At 40.1% G+C, this 18,521-nt stretch overlaps 1 protein-coding gene across 4 annotated transcripts in view; it reads right to left on the bottom strand.

The window, feature by feature from the left end:
- The window catches only part of GOLIM4 (golgi integral membrane protein 4), an 83,404-nt gene extending 64,889 nt beyond the window's left edge, over positions 1-18,515 (bottom strand). For 3 of the 4 annotated variants that reach the window (XM_010835202.1, XM_010835200.1, XM_010835199.1), the window contains exon 1: positions 18,406-18,515. In XM_010835202.1, the coding sequence (XP_010833504.1) occupies positions 18,406-18,502 (97 nt within the window). In that variant the 5' untranslated portion in view covers positions 18,503-18,515. Of the gene's footprint in view, positions 1-17,773; positions 18,341-18,405 lie in introns of those variants that run through there. The other variant, XM_010835201.1, reaches the window with a different exon arrangement.
- Positions 18,516-18,521: the final 6 nt, after the last annotated feature.

The raw sequence follows: 18,521 nt of genomic DNA on the forward strand, positions 1-18,521 counted from the left end.
GGGTCATCACTCCGAATTCTTTAACCTTCTATACTGTAATTATATACCCACACCCTGCCAACCACAGAGTAGTGCTTACTGTTGTGGGCAGAGAACTCTTCCGCCCCCCAGTCCATCAGTGTAGGGACAGACCATGCATCTTGCTTGGCCAATGAGGTGACAAAAGGAGTGAGCCAGTTCCAAGTTTGTCTACCCCTTACGTTCAGATAAATCAGGCCGGGTGAAGTCCAGGCCACAATGTTCAAATCACAGACAAGCAGTAAGCATGAATATGTCTGCTCTTTTAAGTAACAGTCTTTTGAACTGTTAGAAAACAAAAAAATACTGATGTTCAGTATCTTTATATGGCTACTCATGTAACATTAGTTGCATCAAATCACACCTGTTTGGATTACCTATCCTAAATTCATAACAGTAATTTTCCTTGACTATCTTCTGTTTCAGAAAACAGAATCATAAATCTTTTCAACTAAAAAAAATTAAAGAAAATGTCATGGAAAGACAGTTGTTCTACGTAGTCTAATTTTCAGAGATAAACTATAATATATTGAATGGGCTATATTTTAAGAAACCCAAGTTACAATTTTTTAATCTCAGATGTCTCTACTAAGCAATTCTCTAAGTGAATTGAAGGTATTTCCCTAAATACCTGATAAGATTCCAGAACCACCCATATGGTTTTTTGAGCAGTTTCTGAATAGCTTCCCTTTGAAACTTCACAGGTGTAAACTAAGTAGTGTTGGGGACGGGAGCCAGTATAAATCACTAAAAATCTGAAATTACAGAAGAGTTTAGTACACACAAGCTTATTACTTTTGAATACTAATACTTCTAGGGCCTGCCTGAATCACAAGATAGGAAATATCTGTTACTTCTGTGGCTAGGAGGATATACTCCTCAGTGATTTAGAAATCTATTCTTTTAAAAAACTAGGTTGGATTTTGGTTAACATAAATATCTTATTAATTTTTTTCTATCATAATTTGTACAAAGACAAACTGTAGCATAGCACAACACAAGTTCTATTATGACAAGTTATAAAAGTAACATTAATGAATGTTCATGAATCAATTCCAAGAACATCATTGCCTTTTTAGCCATTTATATGTAATAAAGCAAACTCTAGTGTGAAAACTGTGTAGTAATAAATTGCTGAGCATGTCACTACAAATAATTCTTATTTTCATTATTGTTCACTTAAGCTAGCATCTCAGAATTTTAAAATGACATTATTCTAGTCTAGAAATATTCTTAACGCTAGTTCAACCACACACCAGATATCTGAGTTAACTCTATAACACTCCTCTCAAATGCTTAGCTATCCTCTGGACACTTCTAGTGAGAGGCAATGTTCCCAAATCAAGGGATTGTGAACATGTTTCAGGAAATTAGCAAAAAGGAAGAATCGGGCCTGATGTAATTTTATGTTTTTAAATAAATTACTTTAAAATGACCCTTTTACACAGTACAAATGGAAAAAGAATGTATCAGAAGAGCAGAAATGATGGTGAACAGAGAAAAGATAAGCCAGCTCACATCTGGACAGATCCCTAGGCAGCTTATCCTTATCCTTGGCTGAACAATGACACCAATGCTTGCATTTTGAATGTTAAGTTTTAGTTGCTTTTATTTTTGGTCATATTTTTTAATTTGTAGTGGTAATAGTCCAGTGCATACAGATAGGATGCATAAGGATATTAAATTAGCACTAACACAGTCAAGGCTATGGTTTTTCCTGTGGTCATGTATGGATGTGAGAGTTGGACTGTGAAGAAGGCTGAGCACCGAAGAATTGATGCTTTTGAACTGTGGTGTTGGAAAAGACTCTTGAGAGTCCCTTGGACTGCAAGGAGATCCAACCAGTCCATTCTGAAGGAGATCAGCCCTGGGATTTCTTTGGAAGGAATGATGCTAAAGCTGAAACTCCAGTACTTTGGCCAACTCATGCAAAGAGTTGACTCACTGGAAAAGACTGATGCTGGGAGGGATTGGGGGCAGGAGGAGAAGGGGACACAGAGGAGGAGATGGCTGGATGGCATCACTGACTCGACGGACATGAGTCTGGGTGAACTCCGGGAGTTGGGTGATGGACAGGGAGGCCTGGCGTGCTGAGATTCATGGGGTCGCAAAGAGTTGGACACGACTGAGCGACTGATCTGATCTGAATAGAGGAGAAATAATAAAATAACAACTTGGCAAATGCACTCAAAACAGACTTTAAGCTATAGTCATTGAGGACATTAAGTAGTTACTAACTCTTAAAAAAAAAAAGTCAAAAGGAACTAGAGCATTCATAGCAGCAGACCTATTACTCAAATGCTTATCAATCACAGAATGGATAAATTGTGATAGACTTATAAGATGGCATACTAAAAGAAGTGCGCAATCTATAACTACATGTAATAGCTTGGATGAATCTCACAATGTTAAGAAAAAGAACTGTTTGATTCATTTGTTTGATTTCATTGATGTAAAATATAAAAACAGGCAAAATCAATTCATAGCAATTATCCTTAGGGAGTGAGGAACAGTTCATGACTGCAAGGGGCTCAAGGAAACCTCTGGGATGCTGGTGGTGTTGCATTTTGATCAGGTTGCTGGTTATACAATGAGATACAATATGCAACTAATTTTAGACTAATATACATTTGTGACAAAATAAAATACAATGTTATTTTGAATATGTTAAAAATTATTTTCTTAAATAATTCAGAGACAACTAATGGTCAGTATCACTTAAAATGAGAAAATAATTTTAGCCTTTATATATCATGAACATTAACTGTATTATCTTTAAAATTACCTTTATTATATGACCACTATAACACACAAAGCTAAATTTTTATTTGCATAAAGTCACCTCTGTACATATGCCATGCAAGAAGGAGGAAAATAAACTCCTAGAGGAGTTTGTGAGATTGTCTGGTACAATGAAAAGGTTTTGACAATTAGAAGAAAATTTGGGCAACACTTTATAAAGTATTGATAATAAAGAAAAAATATGGTTAGAACCGTGGGTATTAGCTGACACATTCCAGATTTTCCACCAACAAGCTGTGTGACCTCTGTCAGGTCAACACCATCCAACAGAAATACATATGAACCACATTTTCAATCTTTAGAGTTCTGCAGCCACATTTTAAAAAGTACAAAGTATACATGCATTGCAATAATATCTAATAATTAATAATTATTAATATCTAATAATTCAATAATATCTAACATGACCCAAGAGTTAATCGAAATATAGTACCACCAAAACGATAAAGCTGTGCTTAACTGAAAAATATTTCACAGTGCTTCAGCTTTAAATTTTAAGTTTAAATAAATTAAAATATGAAATTCCACTCAGTCACACACTTTCAGTGCTTTTTCCACACAGCACCAGTGGCTACCACACAGGATGGCACAGTTGTCAGGTCATTTGATCTCTCTGAGGCTTGCCTTTTTCATTGATAAACGAAATAAGTTATTCGAGAGGAAGAATTCCAGTGGAAATTTTGCCAACTGAAGCCCGCATGCCCCACTCAAAGTACAAGCCACACAAGAATACAGACCAGGGTCAAGAGATCCTATGACTTCTCAAACAGTCTGAAATCTAGATGTTTACATAAAATATCTTTCTTTTTTCCATGTAGGCAACTACCTTGAAATTTTTCTGGGCACTGTGTGGGCCAAACCAAAACATATCCATATGTTTCTCTTTGCAACCTGGTTTCTACAAGCATTCTTTCCTGCTTTTCCAATCTGTGACTTATTTAGGAGTGATTTGGCTTCTACATCTGGAAGCTAAAAAACACAGCTGGAGAACCAGTTGACCGGAGAACTTCAAAGCCCCCCTGTACAGAGCCTGTGGTGAAAGTTCCATAGCAGGATCTGGGTGTGGGCTTCAGTTCAGTTCACTCACTCAGTCGTGTCTGACTCTTTAAGACCCCATGAACTGCAGCACGCCAGGCCTCCCTGTCCATCACCAACTCCCGGAGTTCACCCAAACTCATGTACATCGAGTCGGTGATGCCATCCAGCCATCTCATCCTCTGTCGTTCCCTTCTCCTCCTGCCCCCAATCCCTCCCAGCATCAGGGTCTTTTCCAATGAGTCAACTCTTCGCATGAGGTGGCCAAAGTATTGGAGTTTCAGCTTTAGCATCAGTCCTTCCAAAGAACACCCAGGACTGATCTCCTTTAGTTTACCTCCGTCTATACCCCAAGTTGCAGAGGAGTCTGAGAAAGAACCATCCAAAGGTAAGGGACTGTTTAAGCCCCTAATTTTGGACCAAGGACAATGTGCCAGAGAGAGATGAGAAGTGTGGGGGAGCCAAGTTCACCACGGTGACTATCACTCTTATTACCCTGGGATCCAATCCTATGGAGCCTGCCTCCATCCTCCGGGCACTTGTGATGCAGAAAGGAGCAAGGGAAACATGCCACTGAGTAAGTGGAAAGCTGCAGAGTGGAGCAGGAAGTGGGAGCATGAGCAGCCAGCAGTACCTTCCGTGGACCCAGAGATGGGAAGTGATGGGGGATGGCAGGTGGGCCCCAAAGAGACAAGTTCTCAAGTCAAGCTGAGTCACCATCTGGGGCTATTCTTAATTCTGAGGAGCCAAAGTCAGAAACTCTATTTTGTGAATAGATACTGTCAAAACCTCCTTTTATTAAGAGTTCCAGGGTGATGTAGATTTGGAAACTGAGGATTAGTAAAAGCCTTGAATTAGGATTCAAGTAATTTGAGCATTAATCCCAAGTGTGTCACTGTCTTGCTGTGTGATTTCTGTTTCCCCAAATTTAAAATGAAAATAATTGTTGCATATTGCTTTAAATATCATGAATATAAAGCAATCTGAAAAGCCTAAATTTCTCACGTGATAACAAGACATTCTTTTATTATTTACTAAGCAATTACTAATGGGTTTTGCAGGTGACTCAGTGGTAAAGAATCTTCCTGCCAATGCAGAAGACACAGGTTCGATCCCTGGGTTGGGAAGATCCTCTGGAGAAGGAAATGGCAACCTACTCCAATATTCTTGCTTGGGAAATCCCATGGACAGAGGAGCCTAATGGGGTACAGTTCCTGGGGTCACAAAAAGAGTTGGACACAACGTAAAGACTAAACAGCAACAAGCAATTACTAGTAGATTGTAGGAATGCAATTTATGAAATGTCATTTAAATCTCTAATCAGGATTCTTACACTTAAGGGGGGTGGTAGGGATTTGGGCTTTAGAGGAACAGCATTGAGCATTGACAACCCCATTACAAACAGGGCCACTTTCCAGAGGATTCATGAGGCAGAGCCAGAGGAGGTAAAATTCCAAGATGGACTTAAAAAAACCTCAGAAGGAGGAATTTGCCCTAAAGCAGTAGTTCTTAACCTTTTTCAGGTCACTGATGCTTTGAGGATCTGATAAAAGCTATGACTTCTGTCTTGGAAAAAGGCACATATACAAAATTGACATAAATTTTCAGAAAGTTCATGGACCTCTCACTGATCCTAAATTGAAAACGCCACCCTTGAGGAAGAGGGGGTCAAGACAAGACACACAACATAGTCTCAGGACTGAGTTGTCGCCTGGTAGGAAGCAGTTTTGAGACCAGCTGGAGGCCTACCCTAAAAACTAAGCAGTCTTTCTTTAAAAGCTCAGCCTCTGCTCAAAGTATTGCTACTGTTGGACCCTCAGATGAAGACTTCTTGGAGGCTAAAAACAGGGCCTCACATGTACTCATAAATACCATCATTCTAGCTAACTGGGTTAGTAGCTACTGTTTCCTTGGGTGGTATCAACAGAAAAGAGCATCCTCTGGCTTAATCCATATGGACCCTAACCAACCTGAGTAGCAAAAGGTAAATAAGAAAAACACAACATGCAGACCATTAAGTCTCCCTAAGAACTACACTGTACTCTATAGAACACATAGGGAATTTTCTATGTGTTCGGACACAGAACGAAGACCATATGTCTCAAGGGACTTCAATCTATGAGGGTATCACTAAGACATGAGGCCCACAGCAACCTAGCCTAACAGTGAGGATCATGGCAGCAAACTGGTACCCACATAGATAGCAGTAGAGGCAGGAAGATCATCACTGATTGCTAGATATTGAACGGCAACTTCTCACTTACAAGAATGGAAGCTCCCCTTGATTTTTAAGTGAAGCATGACTTCAAACATTTGGACAAAGTATTCTCTATCCACTTCCTGATGATCCCACCTCTTATAGAAATGTGTTTAGGAAAGTACAATGGAAGTAAAATGGAAAATAGAAATATTCAACTCAAGTATCTTTAATTACTAAAGTATGTTTGGAAGAGTGAGGCCACAGTATGAATTTGAAATTTCAATTGTTCATAACATTTAATGATGTTTTCATAATATGCCTATATGCTCTGTTTTTTAATTTTATCAATAGCACAAAAGAATATCTCATGTATTATAATATATAAAACTTGACTTTCAAAATAGGAATGAATGAACAAGTTGAAATTACTATTCATGCAACTAATGTTCTTTTTTTAAATCAAAGATACCTCTCTTTATAAAACCAGTTGAACTCCATTAAAAATATGTATCTTCTGACTATCAAATAATAAGGTCTTCACAAGGGCTGCAGGCTATATAAAGTCAAAAGGAACACATTCAGAAGCAAGTGAAAATACCATATGGACAAACACATTCTACTGCATTCCTATCTACTAACCAATGAAATACAGTCTTTTGCAGAAATGTGAAATTTTCACAAATTGTCAATGGATTTTGAAACTCCCTAAGGACAGGATGGCTTCAACTTTGAGATTTCCCCTAACAGCTCCTAGTTAGGTTTATACTTCAGAGAGTTACCTGGAAATCTCTTTTAATTTGAATTCTTCCTGGTCAGATAGTTTAAAGACCAGATAATTTCCCTCTGAGGTGCCATGATTTCAAATGTCATTTTTTACTATGTCAAATTAAATGGTAAATCACATTTTAATATACAGTAAAGCATTTTTTACAAAATTACAATTACACTGGGTAATCCAAGAATATAATTTAGTACAGTACCTGGTACACAGCAAGTACTCAAAGATGACTTTGGTAAGGATATTTCCAACAATGACAATGACATTCTTACATTGTGGGAGGCAGCTACTAAGATGGCCCCAGATGATCCTTGCATTCTGTTATTCTTACCCTTGAGCACAGGCTAAATTTGGTGACTCAACAGTAATGAACAGAATAGGGCAGGAAGTCGTGAGTTATACCTTCAAGATTAGGTTATTAAAATACTTTCGTACTCACCTTGGGTTCATACACACTCTCTCCCTGGCTGTTGCCCTTCGATCTCTTGCCCTGAGGGAAGCCAGCTACTCTGTTGAAAGCTCCAGGTTGGAACTATGGAAATTCCTATGGAAAGCCCTGGAAGAGTAAGACTAGAATTGGATCTTCTGAGGCCTGCCAGCAACCACATTAGTGAATTCTGAGGCAGATTCTCCAGTCCTGGTCAAATTTTGGGATAACTACAACCCTGATTCTCTGGTGGCTCAGATGGTAAAGAATCCGCCTACAATGCGGAAGACGTGGGTTTGATCCCTGGGTTGGGAGGATACCCTGAATTAGGCATGGCAAACCACTGCAGTATTCTTGTCTGGAGAATTCCATGGACAGAGAAGATTGGTGAGCTACAGTCCAAGGGATCATAAAGAGGCAGACATGACTGAGTGACTAAGCACAGCACAGTACACACAACCCTGATCAGAAGTTTGACTCCAACATCCTGAGAGATCTTGAATCACTCAGCTAAGTCAATTCCTTTCCAGCAAAAGCTGTGATAGTATTTGTTGTTCAAAATCAACTCAGTCTGGGGGTAATTTGCTATTCAGCAGGATAACTAATCCAGATTTTGGAAGCAGAGTGCTGCCATGACAGAAATCTAAATGGTGGTAGTGGCTATGTAGTGGGCCTAAGAAGACCATGAGTCAAAGTGTAAACTCTCGAACACACTGTTAACAGAACTTCGGACTTTGAAGAGATTTCTAATAAGGGCATGAATGAAAGTGAAGAAAATCTTATTGGAAACTAGAAATTACGTAGTGGCAGAAGGTTTAACAATACTGACACTGAACATGTAGTTACGTGACCTGCAGATTTGTGCAGTTAGATGAGATGTTTTAAAAGCACCAAATGAACTGTGTGATTTAGCTGAGGAGATTTCCCAGCAAAGTACTGAAGAGGCTACCTGGTTTCTTCTTGCTGTTTAGGGAAACCTGTGAGAAGATAAATTGGGGGAGGGATCACTAAACGAAAAAAAGACAAGACTTGAAGGTTTTGAAGATTCTCTACTGCTAAGTCACTTCAGTTGTGTCCGATTCTGTGCGACCCCATAGACGGCAGCCCACCAGGCTCCGCTGTCCCTGGGATTCTCCAGGCAAGAATAGTGGAGTGGGTTGCCATTTCCTTCTCCAATGCAGGAAAGTGAAAAGTGAAAGTGAAGTCGCTCAGTCATGTCTGACTCTTAGCGACCCCATGGACTGCAGCCCACCAGGCTCCTCCATCCATGGAATTTTCCAGGCAAGAGTACTGGAGTGGGGTGCCATTGCCTTCTTAGTAATGCTAAAATCAAGAAATCGTTTCCAACCAAAGATCATTTCTAGGGAACTGTCTGAAAAAAAGTGTGAAGTGAGGTCAAGGTTGTAGCTTCTGAAATCCTTTTGGTAAGCCCTGGGAAATGTGGCATGTCAGAATATTATTCAATCAGGCTATAAGACCTCCTACAACTTTTAAGGGTGTGACTCACAGGTCCTCTTAGGTGCGAGTTTCCTTAATCAAGCTCACCTAACACACGTTCTCTCAACAGGGTTTTGCTAAGTTAAAGGGCACTGTCTCTCCCTTGTTTTTGCAGGAACCCAAGGTAGAGAAGGAATCATCTCTAAGATGGGTGTGCTTTTTGACTAACAAGAGTAAACCTCAATAAGCTTCATGGGAGACCCACAAAAGTTTGAGAGGATTTTATCAGAAGAAACACTGCCAGTTTTGACTGGAAGGAATGGAGAGGGTCCTAAATGAAAAAACACCATCAATCCCCAACTTTGTACAGGCAAGAAACAGGCCGAGAAAACTCAGCTGTAAACACATACCACCCCTTCATGAATAGGAAGGATAACTCAATACTCCACAGGGTAGAATCAAGAACCATGAAGGATTATTCCCAGGCCTGAACCTAGTTGAAGAACATCTGCCTAACTGGATTTCAGAATTTACATGGACCAGCAACTCCTACATACCTCGTACTTTGTGCTTTTTTTGAATAAGAAGATGTAGGTATCTTATGCCTGCTCCACTGTTGTATGTTGCTTGAGTTGAGGTTTAGTTTCACAGATCCATCAATGAAGAGGAACTAAACTTGAGAAGTTATATTTGAGGAACTATTTCCAAGGAGTCGTACCCACACCCAGATAAGATGACTTCTGGATTTTGAGCTGACACTTACCTATAAGGAGGATTTTTTTTTTTCATTTTCTAATAAAAGTGATGTTTGACATCAGTACCATTTAACATGTTTTTCAGAAAAAAAAATCTCTATAAAGGATATAAAATCCTTTTTAAAATCTCCTCTAAATATTTGTTATGAGGTTGAGAGGTCAATGACATAGGAAGTATAGATTTATAATACTAAATCTCACTAACATAAAGCTTAATAAACTGTTCTACACTAATCAAACTAAATAACCAATTTATCAACTTCCCATTTTTAATCTATATTTGGAATATTTTATAGTATCATAGCTATTGTCTCAGAGAAGGCAATGGCAACCCACTCCAGTACTCTTGCCTGGAAAATCCCATGGACAGAGGAGCCTGGTGGGCTGCAGTCCATGGGGTCGCTAGGAGTCAGACACGACTGAGCGACTTCACTTTCACTTTTCACTTTCATGCATTGGAGAAGGAAATGGCAACCCGCTCCAGTGTTCTTGCCTGGAGAATCCCAGGGACGCGGGAGCCTGGTGGGCTGCTGTCTATGGGCTCGCACAGAGTTGGACACGACTGAAGTGAATTAGTAGCAGCAGCAGCAGCAACTATTGTCTAGAGCATATAAGCAATGTCAAAGTTCTCTTACATAGCTTGAGTTGTAGATTTTTTGTTGTTTTAAACATTCCACTTAAAAAAGAGGCTTTAAATGAAATGTGAAATAGGAAATGAAATGTTTGACTCTCCTAAAATGATAATATATTTTTCTTAAATTCACTTATTCTCAAAGGAAAGGAAATGGTGTCATTCAAATGTTCTAAATGCCTCATCCTTCAGAGTGACAGCACATCTTTCTATTCATTACCTATCATATTATGACATTTTATATATGAAAAATAGCTAAACCAATATTTTTTAAAATGTCACACTATTATAACAAGCAATTTATTTCATGCCTGCATCCCTCCAGGCTATGAGTCTATTTAGTGAGGCTTATTAGGGTAGGGCAATGGCTGGCATGTCCTCTGGAAAAGCACCCATAAGCCAATAAAAACAAAGAACACAAGTGTGCCATTCAGAACTACAGAGCATTGTTTAAAAATAGCAACACCCATTTCAGCTCAAACTGCAATGAGGGTGCTGCTGGTCTCCAGGGGCTGCAGGGTGCAGCCCTGGAGGAATGCTATGTGGCTCTGGAAGTCAGTGTATGTGGACTCTGGGCTCAGCCTGAGACACATACTTAGTGACTCTTCCTCTTCCAAACTGTTTTCTTAACTATAAAATTCAGTGTCGGTATCACAAAGTGATTTGATCTATTCCTAAATATTATTTAGGAATAATTATTATTTAGGAAATAATTATCATTATCTCATGCATGCAAAACCTGTACAGGTACTATGAGATGCCAAATGTTCACTTTTTCCCCTATAATAAACTTCTATAAGGGAAACTTTACATTACTACCTTGTAAATGAAAAATCTGACTTACATGGCATCAATGGGCAGTAATTGTAAAATTTAAATGCACTAAAACAAGAAAACGATTATTAAAGTCTAGCTATTAGGCTGTTTGGTTGCCTGAAGTCTGCTCTCTTTAAGAAAAACAAATGAGCAGCTATATCAACGAGAGCTTCTAGAATCAAACTGAGAGTTGCTCCTTGATTTGTCAAGAAAACACTGAAAGGGAATTCAAAAAAACAGCCATTTCTCATGTGATTCTATGTTATTTCAAGCAGCATGTGCAGACCACCTAAAATCAACTCAAGAATCAACTAAAATCACGCTCTGTAACTGCACCAAATGCCCTATACTCTGGAGATGCTGTATCAAATAATCAGACTTGTTACTTCTGATTCTAAATTTTATCTTAAATCCTCACACGACCCACCTAACCCACTTTCTCCAAACCATTAATATCACCATGAGACACTAAAGTAATTTTGAGGGCAATGTAGTACTGTGGAAAGAACCCAGGCTACAAAGTCACATTAGGGTTCCAAATTCAGATTCATTAGATTCGACCTTGATGCTGGAAAGTTAATTAACCCTCTGAGCCTCAGATTGCTCCTTCACACCACAGTGCTTGGTTCAGTGCTAGTGAAGTTCAGTGCAAGTATCATGTTTAGCACAGCCCCTGAATGTGGGAGAAAGAAATGGTACGTACTTCACATAATTTAATTTTTTCGGGGAAATTTCCAAATTTTTGTCAAAATAAATTCGCTTTAATGGCTTGAAAGACAAAATACAGTTGGCCATTTTTATTTTAAAGTACAGTTATATTATGCATAACTTTCACTTCCAAACAAAGCTACAAAACCCACAAACCACTGACTGGCAAGAGTAGCAAAAACATTTTGTCCTCAGTGATAAAATAAGAACACTGAGTTGTCAAAATGAAAAACAGCAACACTTAGTTGCTACCATGTACAGCATTCTCAGGTCCTTTCTTACCAAAAAAGGGTCAAAATGGTACAAAAGACAGAGTGAGAGCGTCTTAAATCAAATAAAAGTTTCAGCCAAGTTGAGCATATGGCTCCAAAAAGAGCCATTAGACCACAGCTAATAACTGTTACCTTCCAGATGTAATACGGTGGGCAAATGAAATGAAAAGCAGCCAATGCTAATACTATAACAGCAAGTCCTGGTTTCCTAGTAAATGTCATAGTAACACACGCTGGGATTCATGCCAGTCACATTCAATGTATTATTTCTAGTCCACGCAAGTGTGCAAAATAGACATTGCTAACCTCAGGGCACTATGAAGAAACCAAAGTTCACCTGTGTGAACAGAGGTTACCTGTGTGCTCAAGATCATTCCATTGGTAAACACCGGAGTTGTATTCAAACAATATCTGATGCCAAACCCACACCCCCTTCACTATTCCCTATTCTTTTCTTTTTAGGACATGGAGGTGTGGGCAGGAATATTCTCCAATGTTCTGAAATGTCATCAACTGATGTTAGTCCCCTTCCCTCTCTTTCTCTCTTCCATCTTCTGGTTCCTCTCAAATCCTCTCTGCACTTTGGTACTCTCAGCTTCAGTCTTCATTCTCAAACTCCCAATTCACCCATTCCTTAAGTCTCTAAAACCTAGTCTTATGTCCACGCTCTTGGTGAGGCAAAAGGAATTTTAAAAGCTCAAGGTAAGGTTTCCAATCTATGTGGATGTAGTCAACTGTACAACATACTTGAGACTTAAAAGGCTCACTCACCCCTTATACATGGAATCTAAAAAGAAATGATACAAATGAACTTACTTATAAAATAGAAAGAGACTCACAGACAGAGAACAAACTTACTGCTGCTGGTGGTGCATGGGGTTGTGGGGGGAAGGAATGGTGGGGAAGAGATAGTTAGGGAGTTTCCAAAGGTCGTGTACACAGTGCTGTATTTAAAATGGATAATCAACAAGGACCTACGGTGTAGCACATGGAACTCTGCTCGATGTTACCTGGAAGCCTGGACAGGAGGGGAATTTAAGGGAGAGTGATACATGCGTATGTGTGGCTGAGGCCCTTTGCTGTTCACCTGAAGCTGTCAAAACATTGTTAATCAGATGCTTCGCTGTTGTTGTTCACTCAGTCATGTCTGACTTTGCCACCCCACGGACTGCAGCACACTAGGCATTAGCTTTACCCCAATACAAAATAAAAAGTTACAGCAAAACAAAGGCTCACAGATAATGGGCGATTCTCTTCCCTAGTCAACCAATATTGGCGAGTTCCATTACAGGGATGACCAAGGCAGGTATAACGTGCAGAACCAAACATATCCGTACATGTCACATATATTCAACAGAAGTCTTAATTGAGTCATATTTTCCAAAGTTTTATCTTTTATTCAGGGAATGAATTTTAAGGCAGGATTTTATATACAAATAAAACTGACTGAACTTAAAAAGTTGTCATTTCTATTCCATTTTTTAAATAGAACAGAATTAAACAAAAACAGCCTGATAAATTTCACCTTTTAACTGCAAGATGTATGTACTTCAGTGAAAATGTCCATTTAATAGACAATATCTGTTTGCTGTTTAGTCGTCAAGTTGTGTCTCTTTTGCGACCCCATAGACTATAGCCCACAAGACTGCTCTGTCCATGGGATTTCCCAGGCAAGAATACTGGAGTGGGTTGCCATTTCCTACTCCAGGGGATCTTCCTGACTGAGGGATGGAACCCACGTCTCCTGCATCTCCTGCACTGGCAGGCAGATTCTTTAACAGTGTGCTGCCACCTGGGAAGGTGAATCCAAGATCACCAGCTGATTAAAAAAAGAAAAATATAGCAAGACATCAAATCCAAGCACTCTGACTCCTCAGCCCACATCCACTACATTTCACTGCCCACCTTATATAAGCATATTCATCAGCAGAGAGCCAATACCACATAGGTATAGACCTACTATTTATTGAGCACCTATCATGCCAAGCACCTGGCACTGGAGATGAAAGAACAGAAAGAAGAACCAACACACACAAAAAATCTGGCCCTTAGCTGAAGGACACTTTTTTATTCTTTAAAGCAGATTCAGGGGAGGTCAAAAAAAAGTAGCCAGAAACAGTATGCTTTCATGCTCAGGTAAATGGGTCATCCCGTATCTCAGGGGAACACCATGCAAAGGGCAACTAACTTAAATAACCATGTCAGCCTTAAGCACCAAACCTGTTTATTTTAAATAACTGTCACACACTGATCTGAATAGAAGACAACATATGAACCTTTTCTTGATGGTTTCTGGTCATCACTGGGAAGACCAAGAGCACTGCAATAATGTAATACAGTGTTTTAAGAACTAGCGACTGTTTGACCCTACTTAAAAATTTTTTTTTTTTACATAGTTCATCCCTCTCCCCGGAGAAGGCAATGGCATCCCACTCCGGTACTCTTGCCTGGAAAATCCCATGGATGGAGGAGCCTGATGGGCTGCAGTCCTTGGGGTCGCTAAGAGTCGGACACGACTGAGCGACTTCCCTTTCACTTTTCACTTTCCTGCATTGGAGAAGGAAATGGCAACCCACTCCAGTGTTCTTGCCTGGAGAATCCCAGGGACGGGGCAGCCTGGTGGACTGCCGTCTCTGGGGTCGCACAGAGTCGGACATGACTGAAGCAACTTAGCAGCAACACATCCCTCTCCCAGATCTTATTGCACAAGGTTACTCCTATCTCTGGCTATCACTCCCTCTCCTAATCTGACATAATATACAGTTAATTAGTAACCAGACTTGAATTCTAACTTTAAATTATCAGGGAGGGTCCCTTCTCCAGAGTAAAGTACTTGGATTTACGCCAGTCTACCTATTTTCTTTGATGTGCATTTAGGTACAAAAAAGGAGCTAATTATAAAAACAAATTCTGTGAATTTCAAAATTTTACCCATGGCAACCGTGGGAAGAAAAAGAGGTCAAATCTCTTGAACAGAAACCATAATGATAACAAAAACTAATCGTGAATGAACAGTACCTACTATGTGCTAGGTATGTGCTAGAAGCTTCATTTGCTGTTGTTTAGTTGCTAAGTCGTGTCTGACTCTTTTGTAACTCTATGGACTGTAGCCCCCCAGGCTCCTTGGTCCATGGGATTTCCCAGGCAAGGATACTGGAGTGGGTTGCCTTTTCTGCCTCTGAGGGATCTATGTGACCCAGGGATCTGTGTTGGCAGATGGATTCTTTACCACTGAGCCACCAGGGAAGCCCAGAAGCTTCATAGGTATTAATTATTTTACCCTTATAGTATTTTATGAAATAGGCCATTCTAATCTCCATTATATAAATAAGAAAAATGAGGCCCAAGATCACACAAAAAGTTGCAGGGCTAGAATTTGAATCACATGCTTGGGTTAAAAGAAAAAAAAAGTCAAATGTCTTTTCAGCCAAGCCAGTGAAGTCAATGTGTGAATCAGCTCAGTCTCAAGACTACAGAGCTGTGGTTCTCAACCTTGGCTGCGCACTGCAATCACCTGGGGAGATTGCCAGTAGGTTTCCACCCCCACAGATTGTGACTTAATAGGCCTGGGAGCTGCCCAGGTGATTCTAATGGGCAGTCAAAGCTCAGATACGCCTTATAGACAGAAAATGGTGGGTGGCCCGAAAAGTGTTTTTTTCTTAATTTTTAAGTTACCTAAACACTGAGCTAATCAAAGGTTGTTACTACTGCCTCTGCCACCAGAGGTAACCTCTGCTCTTCTCCTCAATATAATTAAGGAATATTATGGGTGGAAGACAGAGAGGCTAGGCTGGCAGACACAGACATTTGTTTTTAGTGGAGGGGGCATTGCTAAGTCTTGAACTTTCACCACATCACCCCCACCATTTCCTACTTATGAGACTGTTTGACTCCAAAATGCACTTGGAGTTAGACTTAACCTACTTTTAGAATAATGTCTAGTGTACAACCCATTATTAAACTGAAGATGACCCAAATATGTTCATTTAACAAATGACACCTTCAGATTACATGGCCAAACTAAAAGTTTTTCAACCAGCATTTTTTTTTTTTTTGCCACTCATAATTAACTGATTTTAATCCAAACCAGGTCAAGAGATCTCACATAGCTAAACAAGTCTAATGTCCTAAAAACAAATCTATGCTGGTCATACATAGCACTGCCAAGTAAAATGTCATCCGTCATTGGAAAAGGGAAGAAAAGCTGCCTGCCATCAAAGAATCTTCATTAAATGGCCTGCAGATGTGAAATTAAAAATAAAATGCCACAGAATAGAAATGTGAAAAAAGAAAAACTACAGAAGAAGAAACTGTAATCTGAGTGGGAAATAATTCTTTACACACAATCATATTGAATTGCTGCAGCACCACAATTCAAAAGGAAATAGCAAAAGGGTAAATTAAGAAATGGACTGTAAGGTCACTCATTCAAACTGGCTACAACATTTTTTTTTTTCATCTCCTGCAGCAAAGCAACTGCTATGCGCTATAATGGTCTTGGATACCAAGTACTACCCCTCTTCCCCACAAATAAAAGGAGAAAAGACACTGAGCCTGATCTTCTAAATAGAATACTGCAAATAAAGGCTACGACTCAGATATTGGGACCTCCTCAGTCAATGAGTTCCACTGCTGGGAATTAAGGCAAATGTGGTGCTTGGGTTAAATATTTCACTGTTGTTACTTGGGCTTTTTCAAAAAAGCAGACAGGGAAATGAAATCTAAGAAAGCAAACAAAAGTGCTTGGAACTAGTTTTCTTACCACAGTTAATTTTTGTTTGTTGAGTGAATAAATAAATACATTGACCCTCCCTCAGGGTCAGACACTGTGCAGTGCTGAGGGTGTTTTGGTGAACTATTGACAGCACCTGCTCTCGAGTCTCCTGAACTAAAAGAACAAGGCACCAACCTTCATCCATCCACCATCCACCCTTCCTATCACAAGTGTGAAAACGCAGTCCTGCCAGTGCACTCCTAAATGGCAAATACTTCCCTAGGTCTAACTGCACTGAACTTCACCAGGAAAGCACTAGTGTCTTCTAAGTAAATAAATAAATATCCTTACTGTGCAAACCAACAGTAATTCATGGGTAAATTTCAACACATTTTACAGAAAAAAACTTTTTAACCTAAGGCTGAATCAAAACAGATTTTCCTTTTGAAACAAACTCAGCTCACATATTTTCATTGCCTGTGGTGACACAGCTTCAGTAAGCTAAAAATACTTCCTTTACTTCTAAACTGGGAAAAACAAATAAGACCAAGAATCAGCTGTGGATCATTTTCTTCTTATTTTTTTTTTTAACTAGAGATAACATTCAAAATAGCTAAGTCCTAAAAAGACATCTGTTTTATATTTGTATAAATACACAGTGACAGAAACCAGCCATGCAGCTTGTATCTTCCTAGTGATGTGAAATAAGCTCTATTTGCATTATCAGCAAAGACTGTCAACATTTCACTACTCACAGCCCTTTACTATTATTACTTGTTCTGGTTAGGGAGAGGGCTGCATGAGTGTTGAAAACCAACCAAGAGTACAAGAAAAAGCTTTCAAAAAATATGTACAGGATGACGCTGCTCTTAACAAGGCCACCTGGTTCTGAATTTGCAGTCGCGCATCTTTTATGTGCCTGAAATTTACATTAAATAGGATTCTAAAATAGAAGTATAGGAGCTTAAGTCATTCTGCAGGTCTTGCTCACATTGTGCTTGCTGTGTATTTGGCGAAGTGAAAAACCAGGTTTCTCCTCTTGAGCTTCTCAAGGCTAACTGTAACACACACACACAGACACACACACACACCTACACCCAACCACCCCCCTTCTGGGATAAACTAAAAGTTAATTAGGAAAACAATTCAACCTTTTTAAAAAATTTTTCCAAAAACATACCTGCAGGATGTTGAACAGTAGTGCGGACTTTCCCCAACACATTGAACATCTCTAAAGTCACACTACCGAGTTAGCAGAAATAAGATACTAGCAAGTGTAGGCTACATTCAACTAGGGCATTAGTTCGGACCACTGGGTCAGGCTTAATTTCCTTGGGGGAAAAACAGCAGAGTTTGAGAAGTCTCGGCCAAACTGCCCACTTCTTAGGCTACTGACAAAGTCAGCTGAAAAGCAAATACCTAGAAACCAGAAAACCAAGCTCCTCCGGATGCGCTGCAGAGCGGAGGCAGGGATCCTGGTCTGTCTGCCTAGATGGCTGCTGGGACTTTTGACAAATGACAAGTGCTGGGGTAAGAGACTCAGCGTGCACCCGCCCATCTCATCGCCCAGTGGGACATGGGTTGTGCTGCCAATTTCAAATGTAAGCGCCGGAGGAAGCCGGACGGTGAAGAGGTGTCATCTCCTCCGACACTCCGGGATCCGGAGGCCCGGAGGGGCTGCCTCTGCTGTCCCTGAAGGTCAGAGGTGGCAGCGCCCGCAGGGCCAACGGCTCACCAAAGCCACTTTTCCAGCCAGGGCGGGAGGCGCGGGGCAAACTTGGCCACTGGCCGCGCGCATCCCGTTAACCGTACCTTGTAACTGGGCGGAAAGGGACTCCTGGTGCTGCTGGTACTTGAGCGCCACCGCCTCGGCTTTCCGCAGCTGCGTCTGCAGCTCGTAGTAGAGCATCGCGCCATAGAGGAAGCCG

This window comes from Bison bison, unplaced genomic scaffold (assembly GCF_000754665.1).
Source record: "Bison bison bison isolate TAMUID 2011002044 unplaced genomic scaffold, Bison_UMD1.0 scf7180017864040, whole genome shotgun sequence".
In the NCBI taxonomy this organism is placed as follows: Eukaryota; Metazoa; Chordata; class Mammalia; order Artiodactyla; family Bovidae; genus Bison; species Bison bison.